The sequence below is a fragment of the Phoca vitulina genome, unplaced genomic scaffold, assembly GCF_004348235.1.
Source record: "Phoca vitulina isolate PV1807 unplaced genomic scaffold, GSC_HSeal_1.0 scaffold1, whole genome shotgun sequence".
NCBI classification, from domain to species: domain Eukaryota; kingdom Metazoa; phylum Chordata; class Mammalia; order Carnivora; family Phocidae; genus Phoca; species Phoca vitulina.
Window position 1 is genome coordinate 80,611,819 of NW_022589704.1, and position 17,057 is coordinate 80,628,875.

At 38.5% G+C, this 17,057-nt stretch overlaps 1 protein-coding gene across 3 annotated transcripts in view; it reads right to left on the minus strand.

Moving 5' to 3' along the window:
- Positions 1-16,198, minus strand: part of ACVR2A (activin A receptor type 2A) — an 81,326-nt gene extending 65,128 nt beyond the window's left edge. The window contains exons 1-2 of one of the 3 annotated variants that reach the window (XM_032410871.1): positions 16,148-16,198; positions 15,649-15,782 (exon numbers count right to left, since the gene is read on the minus strand). In XM_032410871.1, coding sequence (XP_032266762.1) covers positions 15,649-15,703 — 55 coding nt within the window. In that variant the 5' untranslated portion in view covers positions 15,704-15,782; positions 16,148-16,198. Of the gene's footprint in view, positions 1-15,648; positions 15,890-16,031; positions 16,111-16,147 lie in introns of those variants that run through there. The other 2 variants (XM_032410889.1, XM_032410882.1) reach the window with 2 other exon arrangements.
- Between the last annotated feature and the right edge of the window lie 859 nt (positions 16,199-17,057).

Genomic DNA, 17,057 nt, shown 5'->3' on the forward strand with positions numbered 1-17,057 from the left:
TCCAAGTTTTCAGATATTACCAGTTGAAACTAATTCTATATAAATTAGTAATTCCCATTGTAAAATCAAGACCCCCAACTCAGCCTGAGAAAGATTAACATGTTTTACAAGGGTTTGTCATCTTTCCATTCAATTAACCAGGTATCTATTTATCTGCTAGGTTTCGTTACTTTTCTAGTTAAGAACGATAGCCTTCCTATCAATTTTTTTCTTCCCAAGACAATTCCAAATCAGGTTAGAGATCAGAATTAGCATAAATTAGTTTTCACCATACTTGCTAAAAAAAATATGTAAGAGAAACAGAGATGTCTTAAACATTTAATATAATTTTAAAGTATGTAAAATGGGTAACTAAATCTGGACTGAGTATTGTTTAAGAAAAGCTTCTCCTTAATAACTAGAAAAGAACTATTTTCAATTAGCATATCAAAGCTACCAGTCTCCAATGCCAAGACTTCTGCTTGTAACATGATTAACAGCAGTCTCTGTTTTACCTATACCCACTTATAAATCGCCACCTGGGAATAGCCAACCCATTCAGGTGGCCAGGTGGCCCTGCTACTTGAGTTTCCCTCCTTATTCTCCTTTCAACTAAAGACAAGATTATATTACTCTTCCTCATTAAACCTCATCCTCAAGCCCTTGTTGTTTCTGGTATGAGTTAAGAGCCCACACTGGTGGTGAGGTATGAAGGAGCAGGGCAGGCAGTACAGAGGGGGAAGAAGAAAAAAATAAATGCAAAATGACAGAGCCTCCTCCTTTCTTACACATCGCATCATTCTTCACACAGAGTTCCTAACCATTTTCTTCCAGTGGCCCTGTCCTAATACTTAAGCCAATGCCTTGTCTCAAGAAATCTGGTGAGTTGCCACCTATTAAGATGTTTTTTGTCCTCTGAAACGCAATGGAAGTCCTACATAGCTTCTTTCCCTAAAGTAAAAACAACATAGTATAATGGAAGAAGTGCATATTCTAAAATAAGTTAAGTGTCTGTATGAATCTCACTTGTGAAGCTGATTAGTTTAAGACCCTGTCTTCTCATCTATAAAACAGGTTAACTACCTCATAAAGTAACCTGGTACCCAAAACACACTATAGCAAGCAGTAAAGACTTCCTTTCAATTTTCCATTTGGGTCTCATATATATATATAATAAGGCGGGGGAGATCTCAGGATCAGCACCTCAAACCCTTAAAGTACAGGCTTTCAAACTTTCTGACCACAAACCACAGTAAGAAATACATTTTTCGGGGCGCCTGGGTGGCTCAGTCGTTAAGCGTCTGCCTTTGACTCGGGTCATGATCCCAGGGTCCTAGGATCAAACCCTGCATCCAGCTCCCTGCTCCCTGGGAAGCCTGCTTCTCCCTGTCCCACTCCCCCTGCTTATGTTCCCTCTCTCGCTGTCTCTTTCTCTGTCAAATAAATAAATAAAATCTTTTAAAAAAAATACATTTTTCATTGTGATCCAGTACATATATACATATAATCAAACACATAACTGAAGTTTCACAAAATACTACCCTTACTACGTATGTTCACTCTAACATTTTCTATTATCTTTCTTCTCTCTGCTCCCCCTCTAACCCCTTTCCCTCCATGCCCTCCTCCCTAATCATTGAAAGAATCTAAAAGAATCTCAGTCTTGTCATCATACCACCCTACTGGAGCCCCAGAAAGCCAGATTCTTTCCAGGATGCAAAGCCCAGCAGGTAGAAAAAGAGGGACCCTGGAAGAAGGAAATTCTGATAGGTGCTAAGGAGAGTCTGTCTTTCTTCTGGTCCAAAAAAGAATACTGTATCCATTTTCTCTCAGAGACAGTATTATTGCTGGGGGGCAAAGTTGTACTGCTGGAATAAAGAACACAGGAGGTAAAAAAAAAAAAAAAAAAAAAAAGTCTGCGAACTTACCCAACATATATGACAATGATCCTATAAGAAAATTCTTCCTAGGTTCCAAAGTTTTTAAAACATAAAATAGTTCTATGTCGGGAGGAGGGGTGCTATTTATACCATGTCTTCTGTTCGAGGCCGCTAAACCACTGCCTCTGGGTCAAATCCAGCCTGCAGCCACCAAACAATAGTTTTTACATTTTTAAATTGTTGAAAAAAGTCAAAAGAATATTTTATGGCACATGAAAAGTACATAAAATTCAAATTCCAGTATCTATAAAGTTTTATTAGAACACAGTCACACTGATTCATTTATGTACTGTTTATAATGCTTTTGTGTTAAAACTGGCAGAGCTGACACTTGCAAAAGAGATTGCCTAAAATATTTACTATCTAGCCCTTTACAAAAAAACTTTGTGAACTCCTTAGTATTTGAAAGCATTCAACATTCATTCACAAATATTGGTTAAACACCTTTTATGTGTCAGATGCTGGGGAAACTACAGTGAATAAGTCAGATATGGTTCCCAACTCATAAGTATTCACAGAAGGCAAGTGAAAACAAAAGCTCCTAGGAATAAAAAGCATTTGGTTTGTTGGAGGAACCAATATGGCAAAAGATGAGACTGGAGAAAGGCTATATCAAGCAATGCCTTTAAGGTCACTGTAAGGGTCAGACATTCTTCTAATACTTTACTGTATATTCAGTTGTTTATAGAATTAACCCCTTTTTCACAATGTAGAGATAAATGTCTACTGATGAAGAATCACAAAGTCTGAATTAGAACTATTATTACAGTTCACTTGAACCTAGCATTCTACTGATCTCCTTAAAAAAAAATCACTGCATTGATTAAAAATATATGGAATAATAATTCAAAGTTTAAAAAGTTTCAAGTGAATATGTGAATGGGCTTGTGTTTATGTATGTAGCCTTTGATCCTCACTGTACTTTTGTCAGGTAGATATTATAAACTCCACTTTACAGATGAAGAAATTAAGGTTATGGAATTTTCCCAAGTTCAAATGGTTTATCACACCATGGTTAAAAAAAAAAAGGCCCAACACCCAAGTTTTCTCCCTACAGAATGTCTGCTCTTTCTACTATACCAGTCCAAGAGCTGCATAATTAATTACTTTCACTGAATTTGAGATGAAGGACTTTCTTACCACTATTTGTTTGTTTTTGAGAAAATCATTCTTTCTAACCAACAGCTACATTTGTACCAACAAGATTAGCTTTTATTTCTGTTAACTAGCCCTTACTGGCCAACAACAGACAATGGTAGAAAATTCTATAATCCGTAACAGACAAGGCTCTTCTGATTTCTTCTCCTCTCTGGCTTAGTGAGCTGTTATCTTTCCCTATCATAGAAACAAGACTAGATATTAATTTAAAAATACTGTTTAATCAAAGCTGCTAAATACATGTTGCTAATTAGGAATTACAATTCTTAGTGTGGGGCTATTCTCCAGCTACAATAGTGAAAGATCTGTGGATAAAAGATCAAAACCACCCTTCACTGATTCAAAAAGAAAAAAGTATAACCAATACTCTTCCTCTCTGACCCTAATCTTTTAATTTTACTCCATCTTTCTGAAGTGAGGATCAGTTTGAGTGGCTTATTCCTCATAAAAATCATTCTGATAGAGGTAGTTACTCGAAAAAAACAGTACCTGACCGTCTGTTAGGCCCTCTCAGCAGTTAAAGCCTCCTAATTTAATCGTTTCTATTATTTCTAGCCTTGTCAGCTAATAGATAATCTCCATTTACATTTCAACAAACAATTAGCAATGAATTTCTTAATTCAACACCCAAACCAGGTTTATGTATCTCTAAAGAAATAAGAGAGGGCACGCCTGGGTGGCTCAGTCGGTTAAGCATCTGCCTTTGGCTCAGGTCAGGATCCCAGGGTCCTAGGTTCGAGCCCCACATCGGGCTCCCTGCTCAGCTGGGAGTCTGCTTCTCCCCCTCCCTCTGCCTGCTGCTCCTCCTGCCTGTGCTCTACCTCCCCCCGCCCCGTCAAATAAATAAAATCTTAAAAAAAAAAAAATAAGATAATAAAAAAAGAAAAACTTAAGAATTTTAAAAAGAAAATAAAAAAATACCAGTCAGCTGGTCAGATCTGTTATGTAACATTTATGCAGAATAAAAGGATGATCAGTAGCTATTTAATCATTTTCCCACTCACAAAGAAAGGTGTTTTATTCTACTTCGAAATGCCTACTAACCAAATTGCTTTACTATTGCCCTGCCCATCTTGTATAAGTTAATATCTCACAACTGCCCTTATTATTTATCATTCTCTTTTAACTTTGACTTTTCATTTCTCCCCATATCATTTTAAAGTGTACTTGCACAAGTAATTTCAAGTCTTAGCTTAAATAAAAACAATTAGCAAATTCTATTCACAAATAATGCAGTATGAAACTCCAGTACCAATGAACACAAAACCTAGCAAGCGTTATTTTTCTAGAACTACTTTACTTAAGGTAATAATAAATAAAATGGCCTATAATATTTACAGGGTGAAACTCACTTCTTTATGGAAAGTGGCTTACCAAAGATAGCTTTACCTGTTTCCATAATGAGAGAACCCAAATGAAAAGAGGCAGCCACCATTATATTTTTAAATTCAGTAAAGTTTAATGTCTCTTCTGGTTTTATCTCTATGTAATAATACAGTTTTTCCTAGTCAGAGATGATTCTGCTGAACTTCTGCCAATATAGAGTTGATTTCCCTGTGCCAAGCACCACCTCCCCCTCCTACCAACAGTACAGGCTTGAAATCTTTCACAGATAAAAATATTCAAGCTGACTACTTAGAGTTAGAGGCCATAGCCCTGAGTAAAAATAAGAACCCATAGTATTAACTATCCTTTCAGCCTTTAAGACCTTGATAACCTGTAAAGATATCAAATTCCTAAGAATTAAGATACAAAATATGCTGTTTCTACTTCTGAATTTTCAACCGTACCAGCAATACATTACATGTTTAAAATAAAGAGATGATCTTGTGAAAAAAATAGGCATATGAAAAGGAGTAAAGTTTCACAGAGAAATAGGAATGCTTAGTAAATAAGAATATAAATTAGCAAATGCACAAAATCTAAATATAGGAACTTGCCACAAAAATTCAATAAACTCTGGTCTGCATTTTATTATCTCTTTATCTCTTTTTTTTTTGAGATGTTGTATTCAAAGTTTTCAGGTGCACAATAAGCCTATCCATTTCTTTTTAAGAAATAATAAGTAGGATAAATATGGGGTGACTAAGAAAATCTGAGAGGAAGACTGGTTAAGTGTAGGCAAGCTTTAGAATACTGAGAATGTTCAAAGCTAGAAGGGGTCTTGGAGAGTCTCTCTAATTTAGGTTGACGTAACAGCCTCCTACTCTCACCTCTTCACTCCTACATACCTCCAATATATTCTCCAGATAGCTGCCCAAGTGATTTTAACATATAACCCAGATTTAGCTCCTCCTTAAAACTCTTCGCTTTCCCACTGCCCTTTGGATTTTATTCTAACTCCTTCCCACATTAGATCAAAGCCCTGCATGATCTGGTCCCTGTCTATCTCTCCAGTCCCAAGTCTGCATTCACTTCTTCAAGCAGGCAGGCAGGCATTTATTGAGCTTCTACTTTGTGCCAGAAACTGCTATCCCCAGAGGATACTGTGATAAAGGTGACACACCCCTCTTAGAGCTTACACTCCCGTAGTGGAAAGTGCACACAATAAATAGGTAGATAAGCTAAGTAACTAGAGATTTGTGGTATGGATGTGAAGCCAATAGCTATCCTGTGAGTACCCTGTTTGCTTCTGTCAGAACTCATATGACGATCTGTAATTATTTTATTCACTTGGCTACTGACTTTAAGACTGTAAGCTCCATAAGTGCATAATCATATCTGTCTTGTTCACGGCTGCATCCCAAGCACTTAGCAGTGTCTAGCATGTAGTTCAACATTTGTTAATAAATGAATACTTATTTCATCCTCTGTAATTTAAAGATGAGTAAAGTGAGGTCTTAGTGATTGCCGAGGTCAAAGAAGAGTAAGTAGCAAAGTAGGACTTTGAATGAGACTCTTAAGTTTTAGTCCAAGACATTATTATATCACATTTAAAATACTGATCACGAAACTTGAATGATTATGTTTTCAAAGCTTTTAGCTGTTAACCAAAAACAGACCTGAGAATCTTTCAAGACTTTACTTTTACATGAACAATTTTATTTTTATTTTTTTAAAGATTTTATTTATTTATTTGACAGAAAGACAGCGAGAGAGGGAACACAAACAGGGGGAGTGGGAGAGGGAGAAGCAGGCTTCCCGCCGAACAGGGAGCCCGATGCGGGGCTCAATCCCAGGACCCTGAGATCATGACCTGAGCCGAAGGCAGACGCTTAACAACTGAGCCACCCAGGCGCCCCTACATGAAAAATTTTAAAACACTTAAGTTTTAAGTGAAATTGTCTAAGAAAACATTTTAAATTCCAATAAATAGAAATGAAAATTTACTCCAATGTTTCCTTTTAATGCATGCTACAACAACGAGACCTTAAAGAACTCTGTAAAAAAAAAAATCTTATCTGAATGTTCTAGATATTTCCTGGCTCCTTTTTGGCACTCTATATTGATATTTTCTTTGGCTAAATCATTTAGTCAGAATATTATTTCACATAAACTGATATGTAATTTACCAGCAAATTTAAAAATATCTCCCAAGAACTGAATCTATATTTTTAAATGTTTTATACACTACATTCTTAATAACGAGACTTAAAGATAGGTTACAAATGAGTATGTGTATGCAATATCTACTATGAACCAGCTACTGTGTTATATGGCATATTACTTCATTAAATACATCTTGGTTTACAAATCTAAAAAATTAAGAGTTTTAGAAACTTGCCAAGATCTCATAATTTACCCATGCCCCCTCCTCTTAAAATAATGCTTTGGAAGAAGCTTGATATATCACGTATAATCATAAAGAAGTGAAGATCATGTATAATCATAAAGATGAGAAGATCATGTATAATCATAAAGATGTGAAGACCAACAGATTTTTCCTAATAAAGGTTTCTTTCTGTAAAATATATATTGTAAAGTTACTAATCATAAGTAGGAAAACTCCTTCTTCAAAGTTTTATATATGGATAGGCTTACTTTTATTACAATATGTAAAGATGGTTCATTTTTTTAAATGTTTTAAAAAGCAACCACTCCCTAATGGGAACTTCTAATAATTATTTGATTGCTTTACATTTATTTCCTTCAGCAAATTCGAGAATAAAATGATGCCCAATGTGACTACAGCTACTAAGAAAATAGTCAACCAAAGAAAAAAGTGCTTATATCTAGTCCAAAAGAACGGTATTGAAAAGGTTTAGGATTCAGACATGAATAACATCTACCAAGTCAAAAAAGTTTCTAAATCTACTTCTATACAACAGTATAATTAATTTACTATGAGGAAAATGCCTTATGTAGATTTCAGAGAATGTAATCTGGATGGCCAGTATGAGCAATAATTGCGATTACTGTAATCTGACCATTATTTAAACACAAACAACATAATGAGCCACAAGTGCTCAGAATTCTTTAACTTCACAATGAAGTCATATTCATCATAGTGTCTCTGCCCCCATAAAAGAATACTACATGTGCTCATCTTTTCTATGTACTCTTATTTTTCCAAATCTGTGTCTTTATTTTCATTCATGCTTATAGCCTACATCTATATCTGTCTGTAGAATTTCTTTAGTTATGAAAATGCTTCTTATTTTCTTCTGGTTTGATATTTCTTTACCAATTTTATTTAGTAGCGCTACCATCCTACTTTAATCTTCAAACTGCTCTTCTATCCTATATTCTACATATATATACATTTGGGACATCCACCAATATCTGCATCTCTCTTAGTTTTAATTACTTTTCCTCCGATTTAACCCCCTCAAATGAGATTGTTTTACTTCTTTTTTTTTTTTTTTTCTTTCTAGAATATATTTTTTTTTATTGTTATGTTAATCCCCATACATTACATCATTAGTTTTAGATATAGTGTTCCATGATTCATTGTTTGTGCATAACACCCAGTGCTCCATGCAGAACGTGCCCTCCTCAATACCCATCACCAGGCTAACCCATCCTCCCAACCCCCTCCCCTCTAGAACCCCCAGTTTGTTTTTCTTCTTCAAGCAATTATAAACATCTTCTCATCACATAAACCTCTTCCCCAGATTTAGTCAAAATTCCTTCATCTCCACTTGCCTTCCATCCATGGTCAAGTTTACTGGCGAATGCTCTCTGTGTTCCTGGATCCTATTTTGTGCCTTTTCTTTATTAAGATGAAAATCCCTCTCAACCACTGCCAAGACATTTTTTTCCCCTATTATTAGGATCTATGTCCTCCAGCAAGCCTTTCCTAAATCATGAAAAATCTGAACTCTTCAAAATTACAATCTAATTTTCTTTAGCACCTTTGTGTATACTTAATTTATCCACAGAATCCAGAAGAGAGAAGAGCTCGGCCAGGGCAGGTCCATGTTCTTTCAGGACCAGTTTTCCCTACATTCTGTACCTAAGTACACATTCTCTATTATAGATTAAATAATGAGCACATTTTTCAGTACACATATTTTTCACTGCACAGGTTTACTTTGCAGCTTCCATCTCAGAGAACTGGGTAGAGAGAATAAGGGATTGCTGAACTAGGTCACTATTTCTTAGGAGTTTAGAACCCATCAGTTGATCACTGAATTAATTAATGGATCACAATAAAAAATTCTTTTAGTGAAACAGAATATAAAAATAAAAGTCTTACACACAGTAAGAGTTCACAAAACTTCTATTTCTGATATATATACATATTTATGTATATGGGAACTGAGTTATGATGCAATGTGTATTTCTTACTATGGGTTACAATCAAAAAAGCTGAAAGCCACAGAACTTAAAGATCTCTAAAATGCCTTCTAAACCTGTGTGATTCAAGTTATATTAAAAGATTTAATCTACGGATCAGAAACACAGCATTTAAAAAAAAATGAACAGAACTTAAGGATACACTAAACTCTAACCTTAAGATTATAAAATCAAAAAGCTTTTAGAGGAGGAAGAAAGTTCAGAAATAATCTAATCCAAGTTTATTGCTTTAATACATAAAAGAAAAACCCACAGTCCAGAAATGAAAAAAATTCACTTCATTCATTCACTAAACATTTCCTCAGCACCTATTGTGTGCCAGGTTCTATGACTGGGTCTGTAGATAAAGAGAAGATGTCTTCTAAGAGCTCATAGTCTAACATGTATAGAGGTAAATAAACATTTGCAGTAATACTAGAATCAAGGTCATTTAGAAGAATAGAAAGCAACTAACTCAATCTGGGTTGTGTGGCAGAAAAACTGTTTCTAAAAAGGTGATACTTCCCAGTCTTAAAAATAAGGAGTGAGCCAGGTAAAGGAGGAAGAACTAACCTATACAAAGGTACCATACTGATATACAATAAAGGACAACACATTCAAAAAACTGCAAGTCAGGTTTGTATAGCTGGAATATAGGACTCACGCTAAGGAGAAGCCCAGCAGAATACCTAGTATTTATGTGATATTTAATCTTCAAAGCACTCTCTGAGGTAGTCACTATTAATATCCCCATTTTATAGATGATAAAACTGAAGCACAAAAGGTGAAGTGATTTGCCCAAGGTTAAACCATGAAGCCAGGATGTAAACCAGGGAAGTCTAACTCCAGAGCCCATCTTCTTAGCCACTATACCAAGAGGTTAGAGAACACAAGCAGGAACCAAATGATAAAGCACCATTCTAAGGACATGCCTTTCTAAGACTTTAGATTTTATGCTCTAAAGGTGACTCACAGTGAAATGTTTAAAGCAGAAGTGACATGTTTAGATTTATTTTTTAATGAGGTCAATCTGGAAGTCATAATGTGGACAGACTGGAAGAGGAAGTAGTGTCAGGGACCTAATCTTAACTAGAAAAGTACTATAATAATTCAGGTAAGAAAAATGATAGATGAGCTAGACAGTGGCAGTGATGACACCAGAACCAAAGTCTACTGACCACTGTGATCACATTCTTGTCCAGTATCCATAAGAACCTCCAAATTTTTTCCTTTAAGTCCCCCATTCTAACAGTTTTTAAAAATCCAACCTCAGAAACAATGCATTCCCTTTAGACCCTTCATTAAACAAAATGTGACTACTAGATGCATTTGGGTATATGAAAGTGACTAACAGAAATCCAGTTGGAGGACAGAAAGTCAATTGCTATCTATTTTCTTACCTTCTTGACTTCTCCTTCTTCTTTCTCTATACATTATTCCTGGAACTTTCATGTTCAGTAGTCAATTTGAAATCAGTGTTCTGCCTAGACATGACTATTATAACCTACCAAAATTAAATCTACCACAGAGGAAGTCTGATATGGTCCCAGCTGTGTGGCAATAAATATATTTCCTGGTCTGGTCAAATTTTGGCTTAAACAGAGATGATGAATGAATAATAACAAAAGATATACTTTTTGAAAACAGCAAAGAGTTCAAGAAAACTAGAATATTAAAAAGGGAGTAAGAGTGGGGTGCTGGGTGGCTCAGTGGGTTAAGTGATAGACTCTTGATTTCTGCTCAGGTCATGAGATGGAGCCCAGTGTTGGGCGCCACATAAGATTCTCTCTCTGCCCTCCCTCTGCCCCTCCCCGCATCAAAAAAAGTTGGGGGGGGGGGTAGTGTAAGAGCAATCTACAGTTGAAGCCATTTGATTCCAAAAGAATAACGCTACTCCCAAGTGTATGTGTGGTATTCCAGAAACCAACAAATGAAAGAACAATGGAAAAGACTATCTGGTCAATTCTCAAACGTTCTAAATTTAATCTGTTTTCATTTAAACCATGTGTGAGCCCTCTTGAGCTACCTCTGATGCTAAGCAACAAGTAGGTTCCACAAGCAAGCTACAATACAGGGAAGTACAGAAGGAAAAAAGAATAAACAAAGAAGGCAGAAAGTGGAAAGGGAAACATAATTAAAGACAATGGAAGAAATTATAAGTTATAGAATATGGAATAAAAAGTGAAAGAGTACTAGTGACTCTAGTATCATTCACTGCTAACCTTACCTAACTTACTATCTAAGAGGAACCATGCAGGTCATGCAGGTCAAGTGGCAACATAAGAGAGCATGAAAAGACAAATATAACCACAGATTTTTGAGACACCAAAGATGAGAAATAAGAGTACACTACTTACAAAAGTAAAAGAGCAACAAAATAGTTTTAGAATCTAAAGAACTTTAGAGATTATTAAAATCTCATTTGGTTTAGTTATGCTTTATTTCTCATGAAACAGTAGAACCCAAAAGGTGAAGATGTCAGTAGTACCAGAGATGTATATGTATGGAGAGGGTTGTTACAAAGACAGTATGAGGCTTATTTGCATACTTTCTGTGGGAGTGATTTCAGAATTTTTCCTTTCAATGGTGTAATGCTACTTACACTTTTTCACTTTAATTCTTATCCTGGCTGAGTTCACTTCCTTAAAACCAGAGTTCAAAACAAGGTAAGCACGTATTAATTATGGTCAAATTTTAACCTTAAAAAGGACAAGGGTCTGTGATAGATCACAGAATATTAATTAGTATAGCCTAAACGAGCCTAATGATAACCAAAAACCAGCCAATGATTCTCCAGAAAATTATGTAATTAGGAAACCACTTTAAAACTTTCTTCAAATTAAAATTATCTAAAAGAAAAGAAAAAGAAATAATATCCTTTAAAAAAACCTGATTTTATACTTTGAAACCTTTCAGGGACATGTAATAGTGCACATAGTTCTTCCACATGAAACTTAGAAAACTTTCCTGTACCATGTTAATCTGTCTCTCCCTCTTTCTCTCTCTCACACACACAACCCTGCTGCCACCACACAGTCCAGACAATGATTTTAATAAGGATAAAAGGAAATATCCTTAAAGATGATTATCACAGCAAAGAGACTACTGGATCAAAAGCAAATATAATTAAACCTGATACTCTGACCAATTATTCATCCTATTCAGGAATATACAGTCTTCATGGGCTCTCCATCATAGCAAAGCAATGGGTTTGGAGAGTTTATTCATAACTCAGCAAAATATTTTTATTAAAGTACATTAAGATGAAATAATGTGTACACCTACAGTCTGTTTTTCTAATATAATCATTCGAATTTTAAAAGATAATGAAAAGATGAAAGCTCTCAATACAAAGTCACCTGAAGATCACTAGCATATCCTTGTAAAATTTGGATGATTGACTGTGGGAGTGGGAAGCAGGACCTTTTTACTAATATACTAATACTTTTAAAAATGAAGAGTTTAAAATAAGGCTTCTCAACCTCAACACTATTGACCTTTTGAGCCAGATAACTCTTTACTGTGTAAGGCTGTCCTGTGCATTACGGGATGATTAGCAGCAGCCATACCGTCCTCCAGAGTTGTGAAAACCAAAAATGTCTTCAAATGTTCCCTGGGGGAGAGGTGCAGGGGCAGGGAGCAAAAGACACGCAAGCTTGAGAACTACTGGCTTATAAATAGAAAAAAATTCAACAAGAATTGGTGGGGGAGAAGTTTGATGTTCCAATATATTGTATTTGAATTTGCTCACGGACTACATTTAAGAAATTCTGCCTGTAGAAAACAAAGCATTTAATAACTATCACTTATTAGCCAAAGTTCAGCCGAGTCCCAGAAGATTCACTGCACTGCCAATTCTCCCTCCAACCGCACATATACTCACTCACAGAAACATACACAGGAGCACATGAACACATGCACGCGCTGCGCGCGCGCACACACACACACACACACACACACACACACAATTGCCTAGCTGAAGTAAAGGAAATGCACATAATTACTTTATTTCCATTTCTTATTTCATCAAATATATGGACCAAACTGCTCCAGTTCCCACAGAAATCCAAACAAATTCTCAACTTATTCAGTGCAACTCAAATACCACAATAGCTGCATCATTCTAGGTAGGATAAACCTAAGTACTACAGCAAGTATCAAACTCACAGTTTAACAAATGGTGAAGAAAGATACAAATTAGCCACAATGCTTTAAAAACAAACAAAAATAATCTAAGAAATACATTTGTGTTTTAAAACAAAATTTGAGGAAGGATAAGAAGAATGAAAAAATTCAAATACAAAAGAAATCTGTAGGCATTTGAGGATGAGGGCAAAACTCAAAAATGTTTCCCCTGGAATTACATTAAGAAATTACATACTTGGCCATATCCTACAGGAATAGTCTGCAAAAAGAGTCTCCAGTATACATACCATGGGATGGAAACTGAAAAATCAAAGTCTGCAAAATACTAAAGAAAACAGTAAACATCCATCCTAAAAACCTGAAATACAACAGCTCTTTACTACCATTTTTCATTCGCTTAAAAAAAAAGAAATCAAGTATCCAGGAACAAAAACCGACAACTTGAGAAATTTTTAAATTCTCATAAAAATAGCCATTCTCATGCTTCCAGCATGCCAGATTACATATTACATAGAAAAATCAATTAGGAAAAGAAATATAATAATCTTTTAGAGTGCATTTGATTCATAACAAAAGCCTTTTAAAAAATCAGATATTTTAAGTACTAAAAATCTTCATACATAAATATGGATTAAAGTCTTTAAGATGATTTCAATTATCTTCAACAGAATTATATTTTAGTTCAACTAGGATTTGAAAAAAAAACTATGCAACAATATTTATTATCAGTTTTATGTAATTCTGCGTGCTATATATGTATATGCTCTATAGCAAGAAAATTACTGTATTTCAAAATTTTAGCCATTAATCTCCTGGCCCACGGAAAATAATCCTACAAAAAACTAATGCTCGATTCTCTTTACTTCTAAACCAAGCAGAGAAAGCTGTAAGATCTGTAGCGACAGCCTGCTTTTCCAGAAGTAATACCTTGAGACTGCTCAAGAATAACCTCCTTCACCAATTAGTGTGACTCAGGTGGGTTTGGGAGGGAATAATGTCCACAATTCCTTGGTCAGTAGCCATGATGCCCCTCCTCCTCAAGGGCAGGAGATCAGAGAAAGGGATATGAAAAAGAGGAGTTCACCAACCAGAACATACAGGAACACAGGAGAGAGAGTACTACCGGAAAAATAAAAACTACACAGTTAAGTCATGTCACAAAAGCAAGAGGTTTAATGTTATCAAGGTATTCATTCATTTCACAGACACCATTGTTTATCTTCCTCCCCAAACCGTGCACAAAAAGAACTGTCAGCATGCCTTAAGCATGTTCCTTCTTCCATTTAAACAGACATGATTCTTTGGTTAATCTCTGGCAATGATCGCCATTTCACAACACATTTAGCCCACCCGGAACTGATCAATACCACCACAGACATAAGACTAGACTTTATCCATTTATTAACCACAAGGAAATGTACCATTCAGCAAAATTCTATACATTACAAAAGATTCTATTAAAAGAGGGGGTTGGGAGGATGGACACACACACACACACACACACACACACACACACCACAGAGGTACACAAAGAAAAGACTAACACCCTCTAATTTCCCTGTAGCAAACGAGATAAAGACATGGCCATGAAACCTGTCAATTCGTTCCCCCCCCCTATAATTCTCTCTCACAACCTAGTAATTGAATATTTAATTTTATGATAAACAGATCCATTGCGACTTTAAAATTGTTTCATCTATCATACTAACTCTCCTGTTATGTACATTTGCACACCTTTGAGCTAGATTGTATTCATTTACAGAATTTCAAATACAAAAGACTAGACAGTTTTCCAACCACTGGTTGCAAGCATAGAACGTTCTCACAAAAATCAAAATTTCCAATATAAAAGGACCAAATTATTCTTCCAACGTTGGGCCAAAACCTATTTTATGACTATAATGTATTTGACAGTATGAACAATCTCAAATGGCTGCTCTAAACCAAAAACAATGCTTCAATACAACGCGTTTAAAATAAGTATTCCGTAGGTAAGCAAAATCTATGCCAGAAAAGAGCACATAAATGGTGGTTGAAAGCCAGCACATTACCAACACACAGCGGCATACCTCTTCTGCACTGGGTTATTGTTAATACTCCAACAACAACAACTACAACTATTTTTAACACTGCTGGACAGTAAAGTTGAAGAAAACGTAAGGGGAGACCCAGATGAAATTGCTGATATGATGCATTGTTTCTCACGGTCAAAATTAAGTAATAACTGGCTAGATCTCTGTCGTGATAGTCACTGGTGAAGCACTAATTAAAAGACGATTAAAATAAAACACCCTTATTTTGGAGAATGCTACACTAAATGACATTTTGGAAAACGCCTTTCGGGTCTCAAACCTTTGCATAGATTGTCACTTGTGGTATTTGTGGCTTAACTGCAACCCGACCAGCGCTGTCATCCAATGTTACGGCCACAAACCATGACTTTCTCACTTCCACAACAGAGCAGTCACTCTTATCAGTTCGCCAACCTAACTCAAAACGAGAAAAATTCATGGAGATTTCCAGATCACAATCAGACCTGGGGGGTCGCAGCCGAGGGGCTCCGGGTCGGGGAAAACGTCCCCCGGCTCCACTGGAGCTCGCCGACCCAACAACAACCGCGGCCAACAACAACCGCGGCCGCCAGCAGCAGCGGCGGCGGCAGCAGCGGCAAGCAGCAGCCCCGCCGCGCCGCTCTCCATGCACCTACCTGAAGAACAAGAGATAAGAAAGACGGCAAACGCCAACTTTGCAGCAGCTCCCATTTTCCCGAGGCGCCGGGGAATCCGTAGGAAGTTCTCGCTAGATATCCAGTTCCCTGGGTCTTCCTCGGAGACAAACCTCCTGGTGTAAAATCAACCGTCATAAAACATATTCGGAAGCCCCGACCAAAAAAACGTTCACGGGGTTAAGAAAAAGAAAAAAAAAGGGGGGGGGGCGGAAAGAGAGCACAACAATAAAAAAAAAAAAAAAAGGCACCACGGGGGAAAAACCGCCACACACACGCACAACACACAAAACCAAACAACGAAAAGCCAACAACAACAAAAGCGGGTTTAAATCACTGTCAAAATCACTGTCAGCTCCGCTCGCCTCTCGGGTCTCTCGGAACAAAACGCCAGGCTGAGGCGACGAGGAGGCGGCGGCGGTGGCGTCCGCTGCCGCCCGGACAGTCCGGGAACCGAGCTGGGTCCGACGTCCGGACCGACCTTCAACCCGGACACCCAAAGTCCACGGACCAGTGGCGGCCGAGCTCGGGGCCGTGCCGGCCGAGGCAGCTGTGGCGCAGGGAAGGAGCAGCGGGCGGCGGCGGCGGCAGCGGTGCAAGCGGCGGCCAAGTTCTGGTCCAGGCTCTGGCTCCGGCTCCGGGCTCCGGGCTCGGCCGCGTTTTCGGTCCCCTGGCCTCCGCCGGCCCCGCCCCCCAGACTTCCGGTTCCGGCCCGAAGCTGGAAGCCAGGCACCGCGGAGAAACGCTCCGCCGCGGCGGCCGCGGCGGCGGCGGCGGTGGCGGCGGCGGCGGCGGCGGCAGCGGCGGCCGGGCGCAGCGCGCGTGCCGGGCCGGGAGCGCGAGGAGATTGCCGGGGAAGTGAGGCGGGAGCGGGGGAGGGGTGAGTGCGAGGGCGGGGCCGGCTGGAGGGCGAGGAGGCGGGGCGGACGGAGGCTCGTTACCGCGAGGCCTCGGCGTCCGGCCTGCTTGGCCTGCTGGGCTGTGGGGTGGAGTGGGTGGGTGACTAGATGCGGTCGGGGACGTGGAGCGCTTGGTTTTCTAATCGCGCCCCACTGGCCTCTCTGGAACGTACACCCGCCTGATCAATGGGAACCCAAGAGGAACAGGAGCCTGAGGCGGGGCGGGTGGCCGGTGACTCGGAGGGGCGTCTGCGGCGCCCTGTCTTTCCTCTGGGGGGACGCCTTGTCCGCACGGAGACTCCGGGCGCCGGGAAGCCGGGGGTGTGAGCCGGTCCGCCGCTCCCGCGGAGCTGCCCTAGCGACCTCGGTGCGCGCGAGCTGGTGTCTGTGCCCCCAGTCTAAGCTCCGCGTCCCACCCCTGTAGCTACAGCTTAAGGGTTTTGTCTTTCGACTAAAAGAGAAAAGAAGGGAAAAAACTCGCGGAGGATGGGC